Source organism: Serinus canaria, chromosome 7, assembly GCF_022539315.1.
Source record: "Serinus canaria isolate serCan28SL12 chromosome 7, serCan2020, whole genome shotgun sequence".
Classification (NCBI taxonomy): domain Eukaryota; kingdom Metazoa; phylum Chordata; class Aves; order Passeriformes; family Fringillidae; genus Serinus; species Serinus canaria.
The window spans coordinates 299,794-320,957 of NC_066321.1; the positions used below are offsets into that span (position 1 = coordinate 299,794).

The 21,164-nt window shown below is 43.6% G+C and overlaps 1 protein-coding gene across 6 annotated transcripts in view; it reads right to left on the minus strand.

The window, feature by feature from the left end:
• PKP4 (plakophilin 4) overlaps nucleotides 1-21,164 on the minus strand; it is a 65,232-nt gene that overhangs the window by 26,394 nt on the left and 17,674 nt on the right. For 5 of the 6 annotated variants that reach the window (XM_050976641.1, XM_050976643.1, XM_050976639.1 and 2 more), the window contains 2 exons: nucleotides 11,893-12,026; nucleotides 1,789-1,901 (listed from right to left, as the gene is read on the minus strand). In XM_050976641.1, coding sequence (XP_050832598.1) covers nucleotides 1,789-1,901; nucleotides 11,893-12,021 — 242 coding nt within the window. In that variant the 5' untranslated portion in view covers nucleotides 12,022-12,026. Of the gene's footprint in view, nucleotides 1-1,788; nucleotides 1,902-11,892; nucleotides 12,027-12,862; nucleotides 13,003-21,164 lie in introns of those variants that run through there. The other variant, XM_050976642.1, reaches the window with a different exon arrangement.

The following is a 21,164-nucleotide window of genomic DNA, read 5'->3' on the forward strand; positions in this document are numbered from 1 at the left end:
GTAAGGTGAAAAGTATTTCTGATTTAAACAGCACCACTTGCGAGAAAAGCAGTGATTTCCATCGCCTACGTCCCTGCTTGGCTATACTGCTGCTGTCATCAAGAAAAGGCAACAGATGAAAAAATTAAGTACTATTTATTAAATATTTATAAAATGGGGAAAGCTGTAAAAAGCTGAAAATATAATTGTGTTAAAAATGTATGTACTTGACACCTCCTGGTGTAGTGTCTGGGCTCCCTGTGGCTGCGCCCCCGAGGTGGAACAGATCTGTGCTGCTCCCGCCAGCCGGGCGCGCTGCCCGCGGAGCTGCCAGCCACCCTCCCGTGCCCTGCACCCTGACTGCACCCTGCCAGCCACCCTCCCGTGCCCTGCACCCTGACTGCACCCTGCCAGCCACGCTCCCGTGCCCTGCACCCTGACTGCACCCTGCCAGCCACCCTCCTGTGCCCTGCACCCTGACTGCACCCTGCCAGCCACCCTCCTGTGCCCTGCACCCTGACTGCACCCTGCCAGCCACGCTCCCGTGCCCTGCACCCTGACTGCACCCTGCCAGCCACGCTCCCGTGCCCTGCACCCTGACTGCACCCTGCCAGCCACGCTCCCGTGCCCTGCACCCTGACTGCACCCTGCCAGCCACCCTCCCGTGCCCTGCACCCTGACTGCACCCTGCCAGCCACGCTCCCGTGCCCTGCACCCTGACTGCACCCTGCCAGCCACCCTCCCGTGCCCTGCACCCTGACTGCACCCTGCCAGCCACGCTCCCGTGCCCTGCACCCTGACTGCACCCTGCCAGCCACGCTCCCGTGCCCTGCACCCTGACTGCACCCTGCCAGCCACCCTCCCGTGCCCTGCACCCTGACTGCACCCTGCCAGCCACGCTCCCGTGCCCTGCACCCTGACTGCACCCTGCCAGCCACGCTCCCGTGCCCTGCACCCTGACTGCACCCTGCCAGCCACGCTCCCGTGCCCTGCACCCTGACTGCACCCTGCCAGCCACCCTCCCGTGCCCTGCACCCTGACTGCACCCTGCCAGCCACGCTCCCGTGCCCTGCACCCTGACTGCACCCTGCCAGCCACGCTCCCGTGCCCTGCATCCTGAATGGCTGCCCCACCTGTCCTTCAGCTTCCCGTTCACATAGCTGCATCAACAACTCATTTACTGCTACATGCACCATACAGGAAACTTAGGGTAACTTCTAATTCTTAGTGTAGGGGATTTCTCTAATAAAATGACGTGTACTAAACTCCATAAACTTTTATTACCCCTTATAAGCCACTGGAAACCACAAACCCAGTATTTTGCTCTTCTTGTTGAGACAGGTAAGCAGACATTTTCAAATATTTTAAGTAAATGAGGTGATTTTCAGTCTTCAGCTTTTCTAACAGCTATCTTCTTGAATTCACCAATATAACTGATTCTCTAACTCACTCTGCCAGACCCTGTACTGGGAACCTAAGCAATCCTATGCTCCCCCCCAAAACAAATTAAACAGCACTGCCACCAAAAACAGGTAGTCCTGGGACTTGCTGGCTGTTTCCAGGTGACCCTGGAAACCACTAATTCTCCAGGTGTGAATTCAGAAAGTGTCTGGAATACACTGTAATCATTACAGAGGCCTCTTGAAACTGACCCATAACTCTTTACAGCAAACTTGCATTTTTTTAATCCTTCAGATATTAATAGAGGTGAATAGCTACCAGTGAAAATATACGTATAGAGGACATAAGCACCACTGAAAAGCCTTTAATTTCTGGGACAAATGAAAGTAAAGTCATCAGGACCTGTACCTTGTGCTGGCGATACTTGGTGACTCTGCTCCAAGCCTACATCTCTCTAGCTGATTAGCCACAATTTGCCTTTCCACTTCCAGTTCTCTGGTAAGTCTTTGAAATTGAAGCTCCTGAAATTTTAAAATAAAAAGAAAAGCATTCTTGATGTTAAAAAATGGGTGTGGATTAACTCTGAAACAATCACTGATTCATCACAGTTTGTGTTGTGTTTTGACTCTTCCTTAGGTGAATAAACTAGAAAAGTGGAAATTAAATGGGTCTTTAAATCAGTGATTCATGCAAATATTGATTTATCACCTGTTACAGAAAGAAAAACATGTTTAAGCATTCTTGGGTTTTATTACTCCTGCAATTAAAATTTTTGTGTCTTCTTACATTATCACAGTCTAACAAAATCAGTGCCTATTAAATCAGTCTTCAATTTAATCTATAAACAAGGAAACCAGAAAATATCCTAATCTTTCCAACCACAAACCTTCAAATCCTAAGTTATCCTACATTCTGACTGTAGCTGGAAACCTTAAGATTTAGAACTTCAAACTGGCTGAGTGTAGAGATGTGCTATTTCATGTAGAGTTGCACTCACTTTTTCTGAGTGCAACTTTTTTTAAAATTTCTTGGTCAAGGGTACCAAACTTCCTCAGCCTTTTTAAGAGGCTTTTGGAATGCAACACTGCAAGGGTGATGTGGGAAATACCAGTGCTGCACAGGACGGGTGTAACTGAAACTGGAACATTTTCTAAAGCTCTCTGAAATCCAGACTAGTCACATCAAAGGATATTGAAGGCATTTTTCTCCTCAGTTAGCTTTTACTGACCAGAGAAAAGGGTTCTATTGAGCAATTGCATTATTTTTCAAACTGATACTGTAAACCCTCTGAAGTTTAGGTAAAACATCTAAAAATAGATGAACACCAATATTTATCAGTCAGATGAAGCCCCAGGCAAGTCTTATATAGAGTTCAAGTGCAACACAGAGCACTCATCTGACCTGAAAGCTCAAATGGCTGATGAGGATTCTCCCACGTGTGACTCACATCAGTCGTGGTTCTGCCCAGCAGCTGCAGGGAGCCAGGGATATCAGCTCCTGCAAACTGCTCCTTCACACCCCAGGGAAGGGGCTGGAACCATTTCCCCTTCACCAGCCACTCTCCACTCCTGCCCTTCCAGAGGATACAGGCGATTGTGGACACGTCCAAACGTTTCTGATAACTCCCTAACCAAACTCAATGAACACCTTAACATCCCCAATTTTGGCCAGAAAAAGTGGGTTTGCATCCAGGACATGCTTCCTGTGCCTCACTATTTAAACCAATATTTAAACAGCAATGTCATGGATGCAAACTGCAAAGCTGAACCTACTGTTATTTACTGATCTTTTAATTAGATGAATAAAATTAAACATGCTAGCCATTAATTGCTTCCATTCAACCAATCTGTATTAATTTCCCTTTCCATTACATACAGAGGCATTAATGAACACATTATTCTAGAAAACATCTTGCTGCATAACATTTCAAATAATAAATTGCCCATTTAAATAAAAATCCCTGGTTTTTGCCCCACACTACAAAAATTCAAAGGCAGTTAAAACAGAAGAACTATACTTCCATTCTTCTTGAGAGTAGAAGAGGCGAATGACATAAGTGGACAACGTGGCAATATTTAAACTACATTAAAAAGCAAAACTCACTTGTATTCTACCAGAAAAACTGAGATAAGGAGAAATAGGAGAAAAAGCCAGCCAGCCTCCTTCGGCCCCTTCAGAGACACTTGCACTGCTGAGTTGGGAGCAACACCATCAGCTGTCTATTTACATTGCTCCTCACTTTATCCTGGCCTTGGCCAGAAAGCCACAAACTGCAGAGTGCACTGAACAGCAGAGGGGTAAGAGGCCTGCAACTCATCTGCCAGTTTTAAATCAGCTGATGCTTAGGAAGATCCAATGTGATCTTGCAAGTGCAAGCATAGTAAGAAAAAAAAAAATCCAGCTCTATTTTCTAGTCTGAGTACATTCTGGCATGCCCAGCCTGGGAGTCCAATGAAGCAGCAGTTTACAAACTTTGAAACCATGAGTGCTGCTTTGTGTATGTGTATGAGATCTGCACAGGTGCTATGTCTTAAATACCTGCAGAAATACTCAAGATGGATAGTTTTAGAGCTGGAATACCTCATGCTTTAAAACTTTTTTCTTTTACTTTAAATCATATTATTATTATTATAGAAAAATAAGTCCTAACCAGCTCTAAATTAATCACCTTTCTAGTTTATGCCTCCTTATAATGAAATTTTATACCACTCTGAGTGTGCATTGGACATGCCCCCACAATGATATCTATCAGACAGCACACTAGTTCTGGCAGGAATCTATTGGAATTTGTTTCTCTCTCCAGCTTCTCTGGGAGCAGTGGGAGAGCTCACTTCTTGAACAGGATGCTCCCTGCACAGAGCTCTGCCCTGGGCACAAATCAGAACTCACTGACTCCTACAGCACTGGCTACTGACAAAATGGCATTGCAGGACTCAAATACAACTCTTAATAGCAAAGCTTATTAGCATTTGCAGCAGAACATCTATGTGGCAAGCACACAGTAAAATCAGACCTAAAATTACAGAACACACTGCAAAGGAGCAAACAAACCTTCTTAGATACACTACACTGGCTCAGCCAGAACTACTTGTATTCAAAATTATTCAACATACAATGAGGGAAAAAAAAGCAACCTGTAATTCTATAAACCTCCTTAGCATCAACTACTTAATCACCTTATAGAACTGCAGGTTTTATGTTCATAACCTAAAACTCTACTGCAAAGCCACAGGCCATAATTCTTAATACAAAACTACGATAAAAGCCTTAAGCACAATTTCAGCTGCAGCTCAGGAAGTGCACACACACAAGAAAGCAGCTTGCTTTGGAAAGCACTGGTACCAGCTGCAGGCAGACAGGCTGCCGTGAGTGAAAACCAGAGCCCAGAACATTACAGAGCTGTCTAATCTCCTTTTGGAGGCTGCAGCTTTTTTCAGAGGGCCAAACGCGAGTTGGTGTCGTAGTGTTCACACCAGGTGAGCACCTGCTCTTCCTTGGTGAGCTCTGTCCAGCAGGAATCTCACTTGGGATGACATTTCACGGCAGAAGGTCCAGGCAAGGGCAGCCGCACCAATCTCAGCAGCTGGATCTCATTTCTGTGTGAAAGCTCAGAGTGTCTGAGTGGCTGGTGGCTCCAGGGCAAGGGACAACAACCACCACTGGGCTGGGCTCTTGCCAGCAAATGTTTGAAAACAAGTAAGTAATGGGAATGCTGCTAGCACAACTGACCATGAAGACTGCCATTCTCCTGTTGCAGATGCTGGATAATAAAAGAGGGTTTAGAGGCAATTCTGTGCCTTCTGTCTGCATCCTATCATGATACCATGTTGCAGAGTCACCTTTTTCATTTATGTTAAGGGAGAACTTTTATAACATAGATGAGAATAAGGAATCTACATTCACCACACTGAAAAATAAAAATTACTTCCTTCCTGCCCTGTTGTGATTTGAGGACATCTGTTAAAACACAGACAACTTTAAACAAACAATGGTCCAGGTGGCTAGTGAAAGGTTTTCTACTGACAACTCTGCAAGAATCAGTAGCAATTGCACAATGAAGAGAAGCCACAGATTCCTTTTGAATGGTTCATGCCTGGCTAGCCAGACCCAGACTGGGCAGCTGGACATCAGAGGGAGACAATGCCTCCAATAAACAAAGGCATCTCTTGCAGCTTCTTGCCTTGACCAGTTCTCAGTGGCTGCTGTGGCAGGAGACTGGGCTAGGATGGGCTGGAGCTCCCAACTGCAGTGACACTGGGATATGCTAAGTTGCTTCTAATGCCAAATGTCACTGTCTACGAAACACTATGAAGGTAAGTGTAAGCTGAACTATGAAATGTTTTCTAATCACAAAAGTGTTGTCTGTTGAACAATTAAGCTTTCAATAGCTCACGTTACTCATCTAAGAAAGTGTAGCCTGCATTTGTGAGGAATATTTTTACCTTGTGTTTACTATTTCCTATTCAACTGTAAACACAGTTCAGAGCCACACTACCTTCATCACCTGTGAAAGTTCACACAGTGCTACAGAAAATGCTATTATATTCTGGATATTTTCATGATACAAATGTGCAACAAAGAAGAGGACAAACAAAACAAGTTGATTTATAGACCTTCCTTTACGTTAACCTCTGTCACTCATCTATGCAAAGTTCTCTGTTCCTACCTGCCATAATTCACAGCTAGATCAAACAACTGACCACTTAAACCCACACTGAATACCATATTTTCCAAAATGGATGTCATACCGTAGTGACCCAATATTTAAATTCTCTACCAGAATCTACTGCAGAAAAAGCCCGTGCTTCTAACTAACCATATTAGAGCAACCTTAATATTTTCTGTAAAAATTAAGTTTACTCACGCACACAACTGCATTTGCATGCTTTCAGTATCTCAGTATCTTCCAAAACAGAAGACAAAGGATAAAAAATTGGACAGTGTAGAGAGAATCACAGATTACAGGATGTGAGATGACACAGCTACAATTACTGGCGGATCACACTTACTCTGTATTCAACAGCAGCAGACCATTAAAGCCCTTAATACTTTTATGCATGCATTGTTCACTAGTCTGGTACAACAGTTTAGTGCTGCTCTAGCTGACGAGAGATCAAAATTTTAGCATTTTATAAAAAGCTTACTGTTGCCAGTGGCAGGAGGGAAGAATGGCACTGGAGGCGTTCCCGGGCTGCCTGTGACACATCCTCTCTGGAAGCTTTGTGACAGCACTCGGGCAGCTCCAGTCAGGGCTGGAGCCCAGGGTGCTGCTCTGCCAGCTGGGCACCAGGGCTCAGTCACTGCTGAGCACACAAGCTGATAACCTAAACCAAGGGTGCTACACAAGGTGTCAATACTCCAGCACAAGTCAGAGGCCCCCACAGCTCCAGAGGGGCTCTTTTTCAAGGGGAGTTTCTCCTCTGAAGCCTAACAGTACAAAGAAGAGGGTAAAATTAACTTCTGGGTCACCATATGGATAAAGGAGTACCGAGAATTCTGATTAAGGAAATGAGCTAGCTATTTCACCTGAGACAGCAGTGGCACTAAATTTATTCTAGAGTAAAACCTTTGGGAAGTTGACTTCTCAGACTTGACTCAATGAAACTAAAATGCTGGTAAACAGCAGAAACTCTAAACCTCAAAGTTCTAGGATTAAGTAGGCAAGAGTGAACACAACACTAAGAGAGTTGGAAGAAAACCCCAATTCTTCCAGCCATTCATAAAATGTTGACCAAGATTTTTGTTTCACTCATGCCAAACTTGGGAGTCCATTCAACAAAAAGTGCTGCCTTCAATTTAGAACTGCCACACATTTATCACCTAACTGATCTCTAGATGCATGCAAATCAGGATTTCAAAGTTTGTGCCCAGTTACTGAAAGTTCATTTAGTAAGTCTCTTTTCAGGTATCTCCATGAAATGACATGCCTACACAGACTACTGAATATATAGCACTACATATCTAAACTGTAAAGAAATCCCCAAGACTTAACATCAATAGTTCTCAGTCAAAAAGATGTTTTAACATGCAATAAAAAATTGGCAGAATGCATTCTTCCTTCAGTTTCCATCCGAAAAACATAGAGGTTTGCTCCCTGCTCCCAGACACTATAAAAAGCATCTCAAAAATAATGTAAAAATTTGTACTTAAACAATAATGAAGGAAAAAAACAAGGTGCACATTCTCTATTTAATCGATACAGTTCAATACACTTACACAAAAGGAAAAGATTTTGCTGAAGCCCTGAACAAACAACACTTCCAGAAAAACATGTAGAGAAACCCAAGTATTTTCCATCTGAAAGCATATCCAATCAGTCTTACTCTGTCACCTATTTACTAAAGAAAAGGTGAAAAGTTGCCCATCTCTAAGTGTCACAAACAGCTAGACCAAAGAACAAACCAAAAAACCAGCCACTGCTGCAAGTGCTTCTGTCTTAGAAAAGACATTAAAATCAGCATATTCCAGTTACTTTTGAAAACTGCATTGATGAGTGGCATTTCCTGCAAGACCTTTTCTCAGCCCAGCCACTGAAAAATAATGTGCTAAGCATGAAATTCACAATTTGAAATGATCCCATTTAATCTTGTCAATTCAGCAGCAGTTCATTCCAAATCCAGCACTATACAGCTTGAACACAGAAAACAGCAATGATTCCACAAACCTGCAAGGAGCAGTTGGCAATTAGCTGCTCTACATTCCAAGCTCCCCAAAATACCACCTTTCCCCCACAATTTCTAATAAATTGTTATTTTAGTATGAAAATACTCAATTTACTTTTAACTTGGATAAGAGATTCCCTACAGAACTCAACTAAATGTCTATGCAGGATTCAGAACTCCCCAGGATTCAGAAGTATAGACATGTTTTACTTTTATTTAAAACTTGTTTCAGCAATTCCTAAGATACTTCTACCCATGATAGTATGGAAGCCTTGTAACATTTTAGAAGGGAAATTCATGTTTTAGGGAAAAAACCCCTCAACCCTCCTCTAAAACAAACTCATAGAAAATAATCCCCTCCCCAAACAAAAAAAAAATTAAGAAAAAAAAGGAACCACAAAAACCCCAAAATACTCAAAATCTATCATCACATTTACTTGAAGACAAAAATATGAAAATATTACAATTAGTCTTGGGATTCTCCTGCATTCAAAAAGGAATTCCTCTATCAGAATCACAGAATCCCTGAGGCTGGAAAAGCCCTCCCAGCCCATGGAGTCCCAGCTGTGCCCATGCCCACCTTGTCCCCAGCCCAGAGCCCTGAGTGCCACCTCCAGAATTCCCGGCACACCTCCAGGGATGGGCACTGCAAACCTCCCTGGGCAGTGCCAATCCCTGAGCCCCCTTTCCATGGGGGAATTCCTGCTGTGCCCACCCTGAGCTGCCCTGGGCCAGCCTGGGGCCGTTCCCTCTGCTCCTGTCCCTGTTCCCTGGGATGATCCCAAATCCCCCCGGCTGTCCCCTCCTGGCAGGAGCTGTGCAGAGCCACAAGGTCCCCCCTGAGCTTCCTTTTCTCCAGGCTGAGACCCCTTCCCAGCTCCCTCAGGAATTCCCCAGGTCTGTTCCCTTCCCTGGACACACTCCAGCCCCTCAATGTCTTTCTTATATTGAGGTACCCAAAACTGCCCCCAGATCTGGAGATGTCTCAGCAGTGCCAGCACAGGGGAGGGCACTGCCCTGTCCTGATGGCCACACAAGTTCTGACAAGGGCCAGGTGCCTTTGGCTTTCTTGCCCACCTGGGCGCATATTCACTTCAAAAGAGATCTTGAGCTTTGTCAGAAAAGCACAAAGCTGATCTAAATTTCTTCATAGGTTACACCTCTTCTGCTTGTGTTATAACACTAGAGTGAATTGAAATGTTCCTTTCCCAAAACATGACCAAGGCAAACTGACAAAGCTGTCTGACACTTGACTCAACAAGAAATTGACCAGAGTTTAGACAACACACTGCAATTTGGTCAAATCGTTGCTTCAAACTAATTTGAGGGCCTAGAAAAGGGAAACAAATGGGAACTTTTTTTAGAAGAAGCTGGTAGGGTTCGACGGCTAATTAGTGCAACTTTTTATATAATCACAACTATCATCTCATGGCTATGGCAGAAAGCTTGAAGTAATTGAAAACATTTATCTATCTTAGAACTACTGTAGTAATTTTAAAAGTTTTTATTAGGTTAAAATCTCTCCCAACTGACAAGTAATAATAAAGGCTTTTCTTCATTGTGTTTCCACTGCAGTGTTTCTGAAGTACTTGGGCCAGGGTGTGGCAGCTTTATTTTACAAACACTGACCTGCTGCACCTCGCAGCAATTCCTGTACCAAAGGAAACAGCAAACAGTGTAGCAGTTTCTGTTCAAGCTTAATAAAGTGAAGAACTTCACTGGAAAATATTCTGTTCTGGGCTTTCTGCCACACAGGAAGGGTGTTGAACATGTCAGTGTCCTTAATTATTATCAATAGAAAAAAATACCAGAAAGCAGTAGTTCAGGTCTTAATTCTTTCATATTATCACTTCAAGACTGAAGGACAATTTATATCTTCCTCCCCTCACACTCATTTTATGCGCCTGTACATTTCACAGTAAGGCTCAAATTCTGAACTCTGTGCAATGCTAAATGACTATTTAATTTTTTTTAGCTTTCATCAGAATTTAGTTATGTAATAGCAACATGTTTAATAGTCTTTTTATAAATGGAAAGAGGAAGAGGTTTTTCGTTTTCAAAAGAAAGAAAAATTACATTATAATTTTTTCTCTAGGACTAATAAAAAGATACAAACATTGCGTGGGCAGGCAAAGGAACACTAACAAAAGCCTTTAGTGCACACTCATGTCTGGAGCTGTTCCCAACAGCACATCCTTGCCTGCTCACTTGGTAGGATCCAGCACAGCTGGAGCCCAGAGCTGTCCTGGGCAGGGCAACCCTGCCTGCAGAGCCCAGCTCTGACCCTGCCTCTGCATCCCTGCCTGCAGAGCCCAGCTCTGACCCTGCCTCTGCATCCCTGCCTGCAGAGCCCAGCTCTGACCCCTGCCTCTGCATCCCTGCCTGCAGAGCCCAGCTCTGACCCTGCCTCTGCATCCCTGCCTGCAGAGCCCAGCTCTGAGCCTGCCCCTGCATCCCTGCCTGCAGAGCCCAGCTCTGACCCTGCCTCTGCATCCCTGCCTGCAGAGCCCAGCTCTGACCCTGCCACACCGTGAGCACACTCCCTGTGCACTGCAGCATAAAATGCATCAACTTGAAGCCACCTATGACCTTCAGGCAAATGAGTCCTAACAGCCTTTTGTGACAGGCTAAGATGGCACAAGGCAAACTGTTGTTTGGAGAGAGGGGACTGAAGGTATCTGTAACTCTTGGCTGACTTCTCACACTGCATCAGCCTCTGGCAGTGATATCCTGCACACTGCAAATGTGAATACTAATTTTAACACTGCTAAGAAAATTTTAGGGTTACTATTGTCATCTTAAAGTACTTTTGAAGCTATTAATTTAGGCACAAATTAAGGATTTAAATTTCAAATTATTTTGTGCCTAAATTATTAATTTAGGCACAAATTTAGGATTCAAATTTCATCTTCCTGCAGAAAATTTTTAACAATAAAGTATTATGGGTGTGAAAAATGTTGATATCAAGAAGATATAACCAATTCTCAGCTTTAAAAAAAATATTTATATGGGACAACATAAGAACTATTATATTGTTTGCTTTCAGAGCTACCATCTTAAATCAAGCTGTGATTCATCTTCAAGGAAGTTCCAACACAGAGACAACAAAGCAGATGTATTCTGAGGTTCAGATGTTACAGTTTGTGTATAAAGGCAACAAAGATGATCACTATTTCTCAGTATGATACAATGAAAGCCAAAGTATCCCTTCTCTCTTTACTTTCCTTAAATTTAAAAAAGAAAAAAACAACAAAAACTTTACCTGGAGTGTTTCCTTGTAGAACTGCTATTTTTTCCACTTGAATGATTTTTACAAATTAAGGCTGAATTTGATTGCAAAAGCAATTTTATTTTTCCTGTAGAAATGATTACTTTAGATTTGCACCCATAAATGTGCTTCAGATTTAAAATGTATTAGTACCTTGGTATTGATAACTGAAAACAAACTCAGAGTTTAAAGATCATTTTTTAATAAGTTCAATTAATCATACCCAATCTGTATGTGCAGGACTTTGTAGCACTGAACACTTGGCTTTGCAGGACTTGCAAGGACTGATTCTAATGTTGCATCAATTCTACACTAGCTTTTCTCTTTCTTTGCCACTAAACCTGCATTTCCAGTCTGACGTTCCAAGGGATACAGAACACCAGAATGATGCTTGTGTTTAATGCAGTAACTGAACCCCTTCCATTCAGATCCTAAAACCGATACAGGAACAGACCACGGTGGCACTGGGTCACATGCTGCAGGAACAAACAGCCACGGTGGTGTTTGCAGCAATGCAGTAGGAGACAGTGGTTAACTCCACACACACTCTGAGCTGATGAATTGCTGAAAACGAGCAGATACCTGTTCCTTCACAGAAGCCAAAATGGTGGTGGCAGTAGTCTCTGGTTCCATGCCTGGGCCTGTGGAAGTCTCCTGTGCTGTCTGTGGCAGCCCCTCCTCCACCATTGGGCTCTGCTCAGGGGCTGGCATTTTGCCTGCAATAACAAGATTTTAATATAGTTTACATTTTCAGCCAGTGATGTTTAAAATCCAAGTTTCAGGATTATGAATTATATTAATTTTTTCTAGAAGCTTTCCAAACTTTACTAAATTAGCAGAGAACTTTGCATTACTCCATCTATGCTGTGCGAATGTTTCACCTTCTCAAATGGAGACCAGAATCACCTACACAACTCAAGGGTTGGGCAGGAGCAGGCAGGCTGCATGATGCTTCAAGATTATTTTTAAAAATACTATTTTGTGGTGGTCAATTAAACCAGCACAATTCAAGATGCATGAAAAACACTAGCGTTAAGCACACCCAGGATCAGTACAAGTTCACCACATGCAGTTTTGGGCACAGAAGAATGACACATAACAGCAGAATGCTCTGCTGTCAGGAACAAACTATGGAAGAGACTAATTATGGTAATAAAAGCTTAATGGGAGCAATGCTTCTAATGCTCTTTTTGCAAAAGAGGAAATTAAAATGCTAAAGTTAAAGCAATTGCCCTGGGCTATGGATAGTGTGGAAAGGACTGACAGGATTAGTGTCCAATAATCCCAAGCTGTGTTATTGCAGAGGCAGCACACTAAGAACTCCAATCCATGGAAAAGAGCAATTAATTTGTTCAATTATCAAAGTCACTATTGACCAATATTACAGAGATAGCTACAAAGTGTGTTTAAGGCTTTGAAAACAGCAAGAAAGAGGCATTCACAAAGCTGCTACACAGATCCCACACTTTAATTTTCTTCAGAAAATAAAGCTTGTGAGGTCTAATGTTAGAAGTAATCCATATTTCATTTTAGATTTTCAGAACAAACTCACCCAATATTCCTAGGTCAGACAAACAGGAACAGATTCCTTCCCCATTCCATTCATTACTCAAAGGGTGAGGAGATGCTTAGGCTGCAAATGGGCTCCAAGGCCAGGGCCGGAGCCATGAGACCCCTCAGTGCGGAGCTGCATCAGCCATGAGCACCTGAAGGAGCACAGGGCAATGCACAGGATCAGGGCACTCCTGTGCTGCATGTTTCTGACAGGGTTGAAAGGGGACTTGAGTTGACCCTGGAGGGATCTCTCCTGGGATCACTGGCCTCTTGTGAGGTTTCTCCCTTGCCCTGCACGCAGAGCCCAGGCAAAGGCAAAGCCCCGTGCTGCTCATGAGAGGTGAGGTGATGGTGTAAGAACAAGTGCTTTTGTTCTGCTCTGAGTACAGCAGCATATGGGCTGTCAGAGGAATGGCTCCTCTTCAGGCCCAGGAGCTCCTCCAGCACTAGCATGGACTCTTTATTAACCACTCTGTTCCAGTCTGCTAGAAGAGCTCGTGACACGGTTCATGTGCCGTTTCACATCAGCCACTGAGGGAATCAAAGGGTTTTTGCAAAACTCAGGTGAGATGAGCGATGAGAGGCAGTGGGGTAGTCATGGGGACAACCCGTGGTGCAGAAGCCTGGTCAGCCACCAGCTTCCACCACTTCAAATGGAGAAAGAAAAGCTGCTTCCCAAACACATCAGAGAAGGAGCCCAACTCAGCATGGCAGGACTTTTCCCCTCAGCACCTTGCAGGTGAAGCACAGGAAGGCTGCCCTATACGTACCCTGAAATGAGCTGTATGAACAGCCCATTCTTACCATACATCTACACCAGACCTACCTTCTGGAACAAGGCAAAAGGAACTGCACAAGGACACCTGAACATGCTGAACATGCTAGCCCGGCCACACCAAGAGCCACGCTACTGCCTTCTCCCCTCCCCACAGACGGGGGTCTCCCCTCACAGACATGGCACTGTGAGGGCCACGCCACACTCACGGCCAAGCCCCATGGTGCCCCACGGTGAGGGTTCCTTCCCTCCTGCCCCACGGTGAGGGTTCCTTCCCTCCTGCCCCACGGTGAGGGTTCATACCCTCCTGCCCCACGGTGAGGGCTCCTTCCCTCCTGCCCCACGGTGAGGGTTCCTTCCCTCCTGCCCCACGGTGAGGGTTCCTTCCCTCCTGCCCCACGGTGAGGGTTCCTTCCCTCCTGCCCCACGGTGAGGGTTCATATCCTCCTGCCCCACGGTGAGGGTTCCTGCCCTCCTGCCCCACGGTGAGGGTTCATTCCCTCCTGCCCACGGGGCTGCTTGTTGGTCCATGTATCCCACTGTGTCTCCACTGCATGTAACAGGGCAGTGCTTGCTTGGGCAGGGATCCTGTTTGGGATTTCCAGGAGAGAAGTACAAAATACAGCAGTGAAACAATCTCAATTTGGCTTTTCCATAGTTTTCTCTCTCTTCTCACCCCAACACTGTGAATAACTTCTCAACTTCTCATCTTTGTCAGATTTCTCTAAGAAACCAGTCCAGAAAACATCCCTCTGAGCTGGCTGGAAGGTGTGCTACTTCATTGGAACAGAAAATGTACCCAGTATTGAGTATATAATAAAAACATCCGGATAAAAACCAATCAAATTAATTATTAGTGAAGGTGTCAGTGTTAAATGTACATCTATCTCAGCGTTAAGAGATGTAATCACAGACATACACCCTTTCACATAGGCAGTTGTTTCAACTGATGTTCCTTCAATTAACACATTTCTTGGCAAAGTTACTGATTTTCTAATCTTGATTCCACCATTAAATAACTGTTGGCTCTGATCCTACAAACACTTAGGCACACACTTGAGCTAATAAACAAGTCTGCTCATCCCCTCCCTGCCCTCCTGCCAGGCCCGTGGGCTTGGGTGACAGCACAGGAGAGTAAGGGAGCAGAAGTTCTCCAGGGCCCAGTCCCCACCCCCACAGCTCTGTCTAGGGATGCTGCTTAAGGACAGGAACTCACTAAGTCAAGGCAGGTTCTCATCTTCACCTTATAGGAACAGGAAATAGCAAGAGGAGGTCTTGTGAGAGCCTTGAAATCTGGTATGAATAAGAAGTTGAGAGGAGTTAATACAAAACCCTCTTTCTTCCCTACACCAGACTGGGATTTAACTACTCAAAATACTCTTCGGACTTTGCTACCACTCATTTGGGGATAGATAACTGATTCATAATTGGAAAACTAGCAGCCAGATTTCATACCTCAAAAAAATTAGGTTCACAGTTATTTTGCCTGTCATGGCTGAGCAGTCAGACATCACCCAGAACAGGAGACTGCTCCCACATTTTTCCCAGGCTGTCCAAACCCTCATTCCCCACAGCCCCACGCTGTAGTTTCCTAGGTCCTGCCCTGGGCACTGATGGATGAGGCAGTACACACAGGTACCATCAGAAATGCACCTTAATGCTTCCCTGCATTCCAGTTCTTTTGATTCTCAAACTGCTCCTGCACACTGAAGATCTAGGATCTCTGTAGCCACAATGAAAATAAAATGTATTTTACTGTTTATAGCTCTGTTCAGTGCATTTCAGCACACCTGACTACATCTTAACATCACTGAACATCAAAGTTTACACACTAAATTCTCTGCTATTGCAAAGAATACACAAGCACTGGAAGCCTTAAATGCTCTGGAATGATCTTTTGGTGGATGTTGCAGAAGTAAGACTTGTGCATGGTGTAAAAGCCTCTAATAGAGCTCAAGAGTATAATGTGAGAAGCTTGGAAACATGGAGAATTTGTTGTGCATTTCAGTCTCTGGTAAAAAAAAATAATGTCCTTCAGTCACTTAGATAATTTTTCAGGAAAATACTTAAATAGTTCATATTTAGCAGTTTATCAGTTGTAGCAGAAGTCCAAGAAAATTCTTAACACCTATTCTGAATTTTCAAATTCTTTATTTAGAAGACCAAAAGCAATGATAACCTAGCTACAGGCTGGCATGTCCAGATCAAGCATGCAAGAAAGACAAAGCTGCTCAGTTTGAAGCCTCCAGTTTGAAATACCCTAAAATAATTTTGAGAACAGTGGTTTTCCCAGCCTCTCTGCTGTAGACACTCACTCAAACGGCTTTATGAAACCACACAGTAAATCAAAGCAGAGCAAACCAAGCCACCATAAAGACTCAGCTTTCCATCCATGGAGGGTTCAGCAGGGAACACCACATTGGGCAATTGTGAGATTTGCTTAAGCAAACCCCACTTAAACAGCCCCATAACTGCCCCTTCAGAGGACAGCGCTGCCTCCACTGTGCACCCCCTGCTCTGCTCATGTGGCTGAGCAAGCACCAGCTCCTAAAGCCTCCCAGCCCTTCTCCTTCCACAGAGCCCTGCACTGGGCTGGGCAGAGTCAGCCGGTGGCTACAGCAGCAGGCCAGTCTGGGCTCTCACACTGCTCTCAGCACCCAGGGAAGGAACCTGGGAAATGCCTTCTTTTGTGTCTGACTGACTGGTCAAACACTGCAAAGCCAGCAGTTCAGGGAGTTCATCTGACCCAGCCATGCTTTTGGGGATCAGATGGGGGGTGTGTTCTCCTGAGCCAGCTGATCTTGCAGCCAAATAATCACTGACTCAAGGAAGCAAGAACACGCTACTGAGCAACAGACAAGAAATACAAGAAATCACTAAACCAAGTGTAGTAAACCATACTTTAAGTTTTCATTGTCATTAGTCTCTACTTCCACTTTTCCTCCTGTTATTTTCTTAGACATATCCAGACAGCTTTGCCAGTATTGAATAATCCCACTTCTTTTAGTGCAGGTTCAAGAAAAAGTCAGACCTTTTGAGGATTGATGCCAGACAGAAGTGGTGCTTTTTCACAACCTCCTAATCCCTTCCCTTCATATTCCTCCTGCCTTCCTTGCATTGGTTATTCTTCCAAATTTGCTTCTTACCTATGTTCCCTGTTTCTGAGCCTCCCCCTGCTGACCTGCAGCCACTAAGAACAGTCACCACCACAATTCATGCTAAAGAGGTAATAAAATTCTTACCAACTCTGCCAGCTAGGACATGATAATAATACTGGATCCATAATAATAATAATGTATTTATTTCATGAGGGCAAGATGAGAAAAACAATGGGCACCCTCTCATCACTGAAAATCCTCATATTTATCTAGCTACAAGGGTAATTCAAGCAGCAATAGTAAATTACCAATGATATTAGACAACTATTCATTAGTACAGAGGAGAAAAGCTCCTATAAGCTAAAATCATCTTGCTGGGACACTAACATTATTTACTACATGCCAAAGTTATTCTTGCATATCTACACTTAGAGCAACAAGGCAAATCTCAGCTCTTGGTCAAAGGCTCTGCTCATCCTTTACAGTGAGCATGAAAAGTCAAAACCTGAACAAGACGTACTACGTTTCTAGTAGTTTTCCCAGGAAGATACGATTAAAATGTATCTGTTTTCAGGTTCCTTCACAGAGCTGTCAGAACAATTCCAGGTAGGAGCAGTTCCCATTGGTTCCACCCTGCTGCAAGGCCAGAGCTGCTCACCTAAGAACCAGGCAGGGATTCACATGCTCGAGCTTCCTGCAACCAAGCCGACAGAACCACGCTCGGCCTTCTGCCTGCCAGCCTGCAGAATGGCTTGGGATGGAGAGGCAGCAGATGACAACTTACCCACTTGCACAGATGATGCAAGCAACTAAAAATGGATTCTGTGAAAGACGGCTCCAGTGTTTACATAAAACCCAGGGTCTGAAATTTCCAGATGCAGTAGGGGAAGATATTCCAAACAACAACTGCAGGCTAGCCACTGTGTTCAGAGACATGTTTTCTTTATGGACATTAGTAGTGCACAAGTTCATGGGGACTTAAGGATGAAATCAAGAAAATAAACATGTTATCTGATGAAAACATGGAAGAAAGTAACTTCAGTAATGACAGGATAAAAACCACCTGCACAGTTGTGCAGACTGAGTCCCATAGTCAAAAAGGAAACCTACACACACCTGACCCATTGCCTGAGAAACGCGGGATACGTGTTTAACTGATTTATCACTAAATTTAGCCTCTTCCTAATCCCTTTTTCTTTACAAGACATATTTTTTCCTCTTTTTTATTTTTTGTTTTTTACTTAAATATATGCAGGTTCAAAAACCATTCGGTACTATGTCCTGATTAAAATCTTAAAATGTACATTACCCTAGCTTTTTGATAAACATATTTTTGTTACAGTTCCTAGAAAAAGACAGTTTTTTGGGTTTTTTTGGCTGATGGCTACATACTTTAACTCCACTCCAGTGAGCAGGCAAGATTCTACATCCACAAATATCTAGTTGTAACATGCTCACGAGACTAATATCTTTCATAGCTTTCAAGCGAACCATTCACCAGAAGGTATCAGACATGTACAGCAAGACAACCATTCTGAATAAAGACATATTTATAACCATGTCCTTCAAGGCCTGAGGCACTGTCTGTAGCTCACCTGAAAAGAAGCCTCTTTGTCATCTGAAGGATGTCTGGAGAGCATTTACACTTGGAAAACATATGAAGTACGAGAAGCTAAATGGCAATAAATAGAGTTTTCAGTAATTTAAGTCAACAAGGCTCGATGACTTATAAGAAAAAAGAGACCCCAAATCTGAACCTTCCCTTTGGGCCATCCCACGTCTGTGTTGCTCTTTCCTGCTGAAGTATCCAAATCCACTGCCATTGAACACAGACTCATCAGAGCACAGTGCTCAAAGCCAGCTCTGCAGAATAGCAATCAGACAGCAGATTGATCTCGAGGGATGAAGTTCAGTCTCTCTTCTATCGCAGACTGAGGGGGAGGAGGGACACGTAGCATCGCAGAAGGATTTTAGGTTTTCCAAACAGACTGTCAGGTGGCTAGGGCATCCATCAATTACTCATTCAACCATGCACAGAAGGATAAATTCTCAGTTTGGTGTTGGAATAGACGCAATTAATGTAGGTAGGAAGTCCTTCCAAATGAATTCCACAGAACAAGATCACTTGCAGACTGACAGCTGAGAACCTGCAGCACAGGCATGCTGTGCTGACAGCACTGCTAGCCTGTGCCCCAAACCTGTACCAGCTCCATCTCCCAACTGAAAACTACAAACAAGCAAAAGGCAATTAAAATGAGAATGGCTGTAAGTACAGATATGACCACTGCCAACCACAACAATGGCTGCAGCTGCTGATCAATTTCTACTTGTATTTTCTCCTAGCAAAATTATTGCTGAAGTGTGACTATGTTATTGCTAGAGAGAATGCTCACTACCTGCAGGGAGACATGCCTCAGCTGGAAGTGTTAGCAACCCAAATATATGTTGTATGCCTTTATAAAAGTATGCTTCTCAATTTTGTCACATAGTATATTCGAAAAAAATTATTATATAAAAAATTTTCTCGATGGTAACAATTATCAGCTACAATCCCCAATACAAAAGACAGCTGGAGAGTTACGGACTTCCACAGCTCCCTGTTTGGACAATGACAGTTTTTGAGTGATGTGGTGTCACATGTACCCCTGAGATGGTCTGGAGCTGGCCACTACCAATGCTGGTCATCTCCTGCCTTTAGAAACCAAGCAGCTGCAAGCAGCACCTGCCCCCGCACAGCTGTGTGACCACTGGCACCACAGCCTGCACATCTGCAGGGACAGCTGTGCCCCAGGAACGAGCACGGGCCGGCAGCGGCTCAGCCGCCTTCGGCAGGGACAGCAACCCGACGGTGCCCCTGCAAAACTGAAAAACTGATGATGCTGAAACCCTGCTGTTCCTCAGGGTACATTAACGAGTTCCTCAGTGCTACCGATGGATGCTCCTGCCCAAATGACTACTACAGAAATGTCAAATTCTTGCACACCATGAACATAAATTGAGGAATACCACTGTTTCCCAATAAACATGGCTTCTGATTAGCAAAAGGTTTCACTAAAATGAAGTTTTATCAATGACTAAACTGCTGTATACTCTTCCTTTTGCCCTGAAATAGAACTGCCCAGCAAAACTCTGTTTGCTGCCAAAAACACTCTACCTGCAAACTTTTACATTTAAGCAAAGGAAGCTCTCTCCTCTTCTGTTCTCCAGCCTAGAAGTTAAAAAAACTCCTTGAATGTAGAAGCAAAATATAAGAATCAGACAACAAGCATCTGGGTTTTCAGGCCACAATTACCAGTATGTCCATCAGTTCTCCAATATTCCAAAGGTGATATTTTCCAACGTGTATCTGATTTTGTTAACCCCTCAAAATTGAAAGTACTGCAGTAAGATTACACACAACTCTATAGATAATTTAGTATTTCTACTAATACTTTATGATGAGATTAAGAGTTGTGAACACCAAAATTTACAAATTATATCACAATTAGAGGAGATCAAGGACAACTGACTAATTTGAGGAAAACCACAAGGAAAGATGAATGAGTCAATGCTGATAAACACAAAATCACACAAACTGTTCCCATCCAAGTGACCCATATGCCTTCCTGTAGCAGGGGTAGGTGACAGAAACACAGCTACAAAATTAGGTAGGCTCAGGTTAAAGTGACTGGCTAGGCAGGGAAACCTTTTGCTGAAGTGCCAGAGGGGGTGAAAAGTCAGGTCAAATGGTACATTAAATAATGTCAATAATTGTAACTACACTCCAAAAGAGACATCCACAGTGCAAAATGTAGGCAATCCAGCATATAGTAATAAAAAAAAATCAGAGAGAGAAAACAATATATTGAAGGAATGAAGGTTAAGTGTGGAAATGGTCAATAAGCAAAACAAATACTGAATGAAGGCATATGGTTCTTTGCTGATGCTCAGTTAAAACAAGGAGAAGCTTTAAGAACAGCATTCACAGGCTTCCTGCTGTGCGGCAGAACTGCATCTTTATGCAGCACTACAAGATCCTAAGATGAGATTTTCTTCTCACAGTGAAAAAGATTTCTTCCTGTAAAATCTGCTAAAGGCATGCAATTTTGTCATGAGATGGCAACATATTGCCATCAAAGTTTACCAGTTGGAGATGCAATTTAGATAGCTTTCCTGCCTCAGTTCCTCAAAGACTGAAAGTATGACTCAAACGTATTTTAGATGCTAACATCAAAGGAATCTCAAAGAGTCGTCACAACAACACCAATCTTACTTCTACCTTTTAATTCGCTGCCCTATATTCTAGTCACATGCTAATTCCTGAGCAGAGCAATTAGGCACACCAAAACCAGTAACAGGCACTAGAACTTCAAGTGTTAGGAAAAAGCTTGGGCTTGTTTTATCAAATCTACCTAATTTTGTTCAATGACAAGAGCACTAGAGAAACA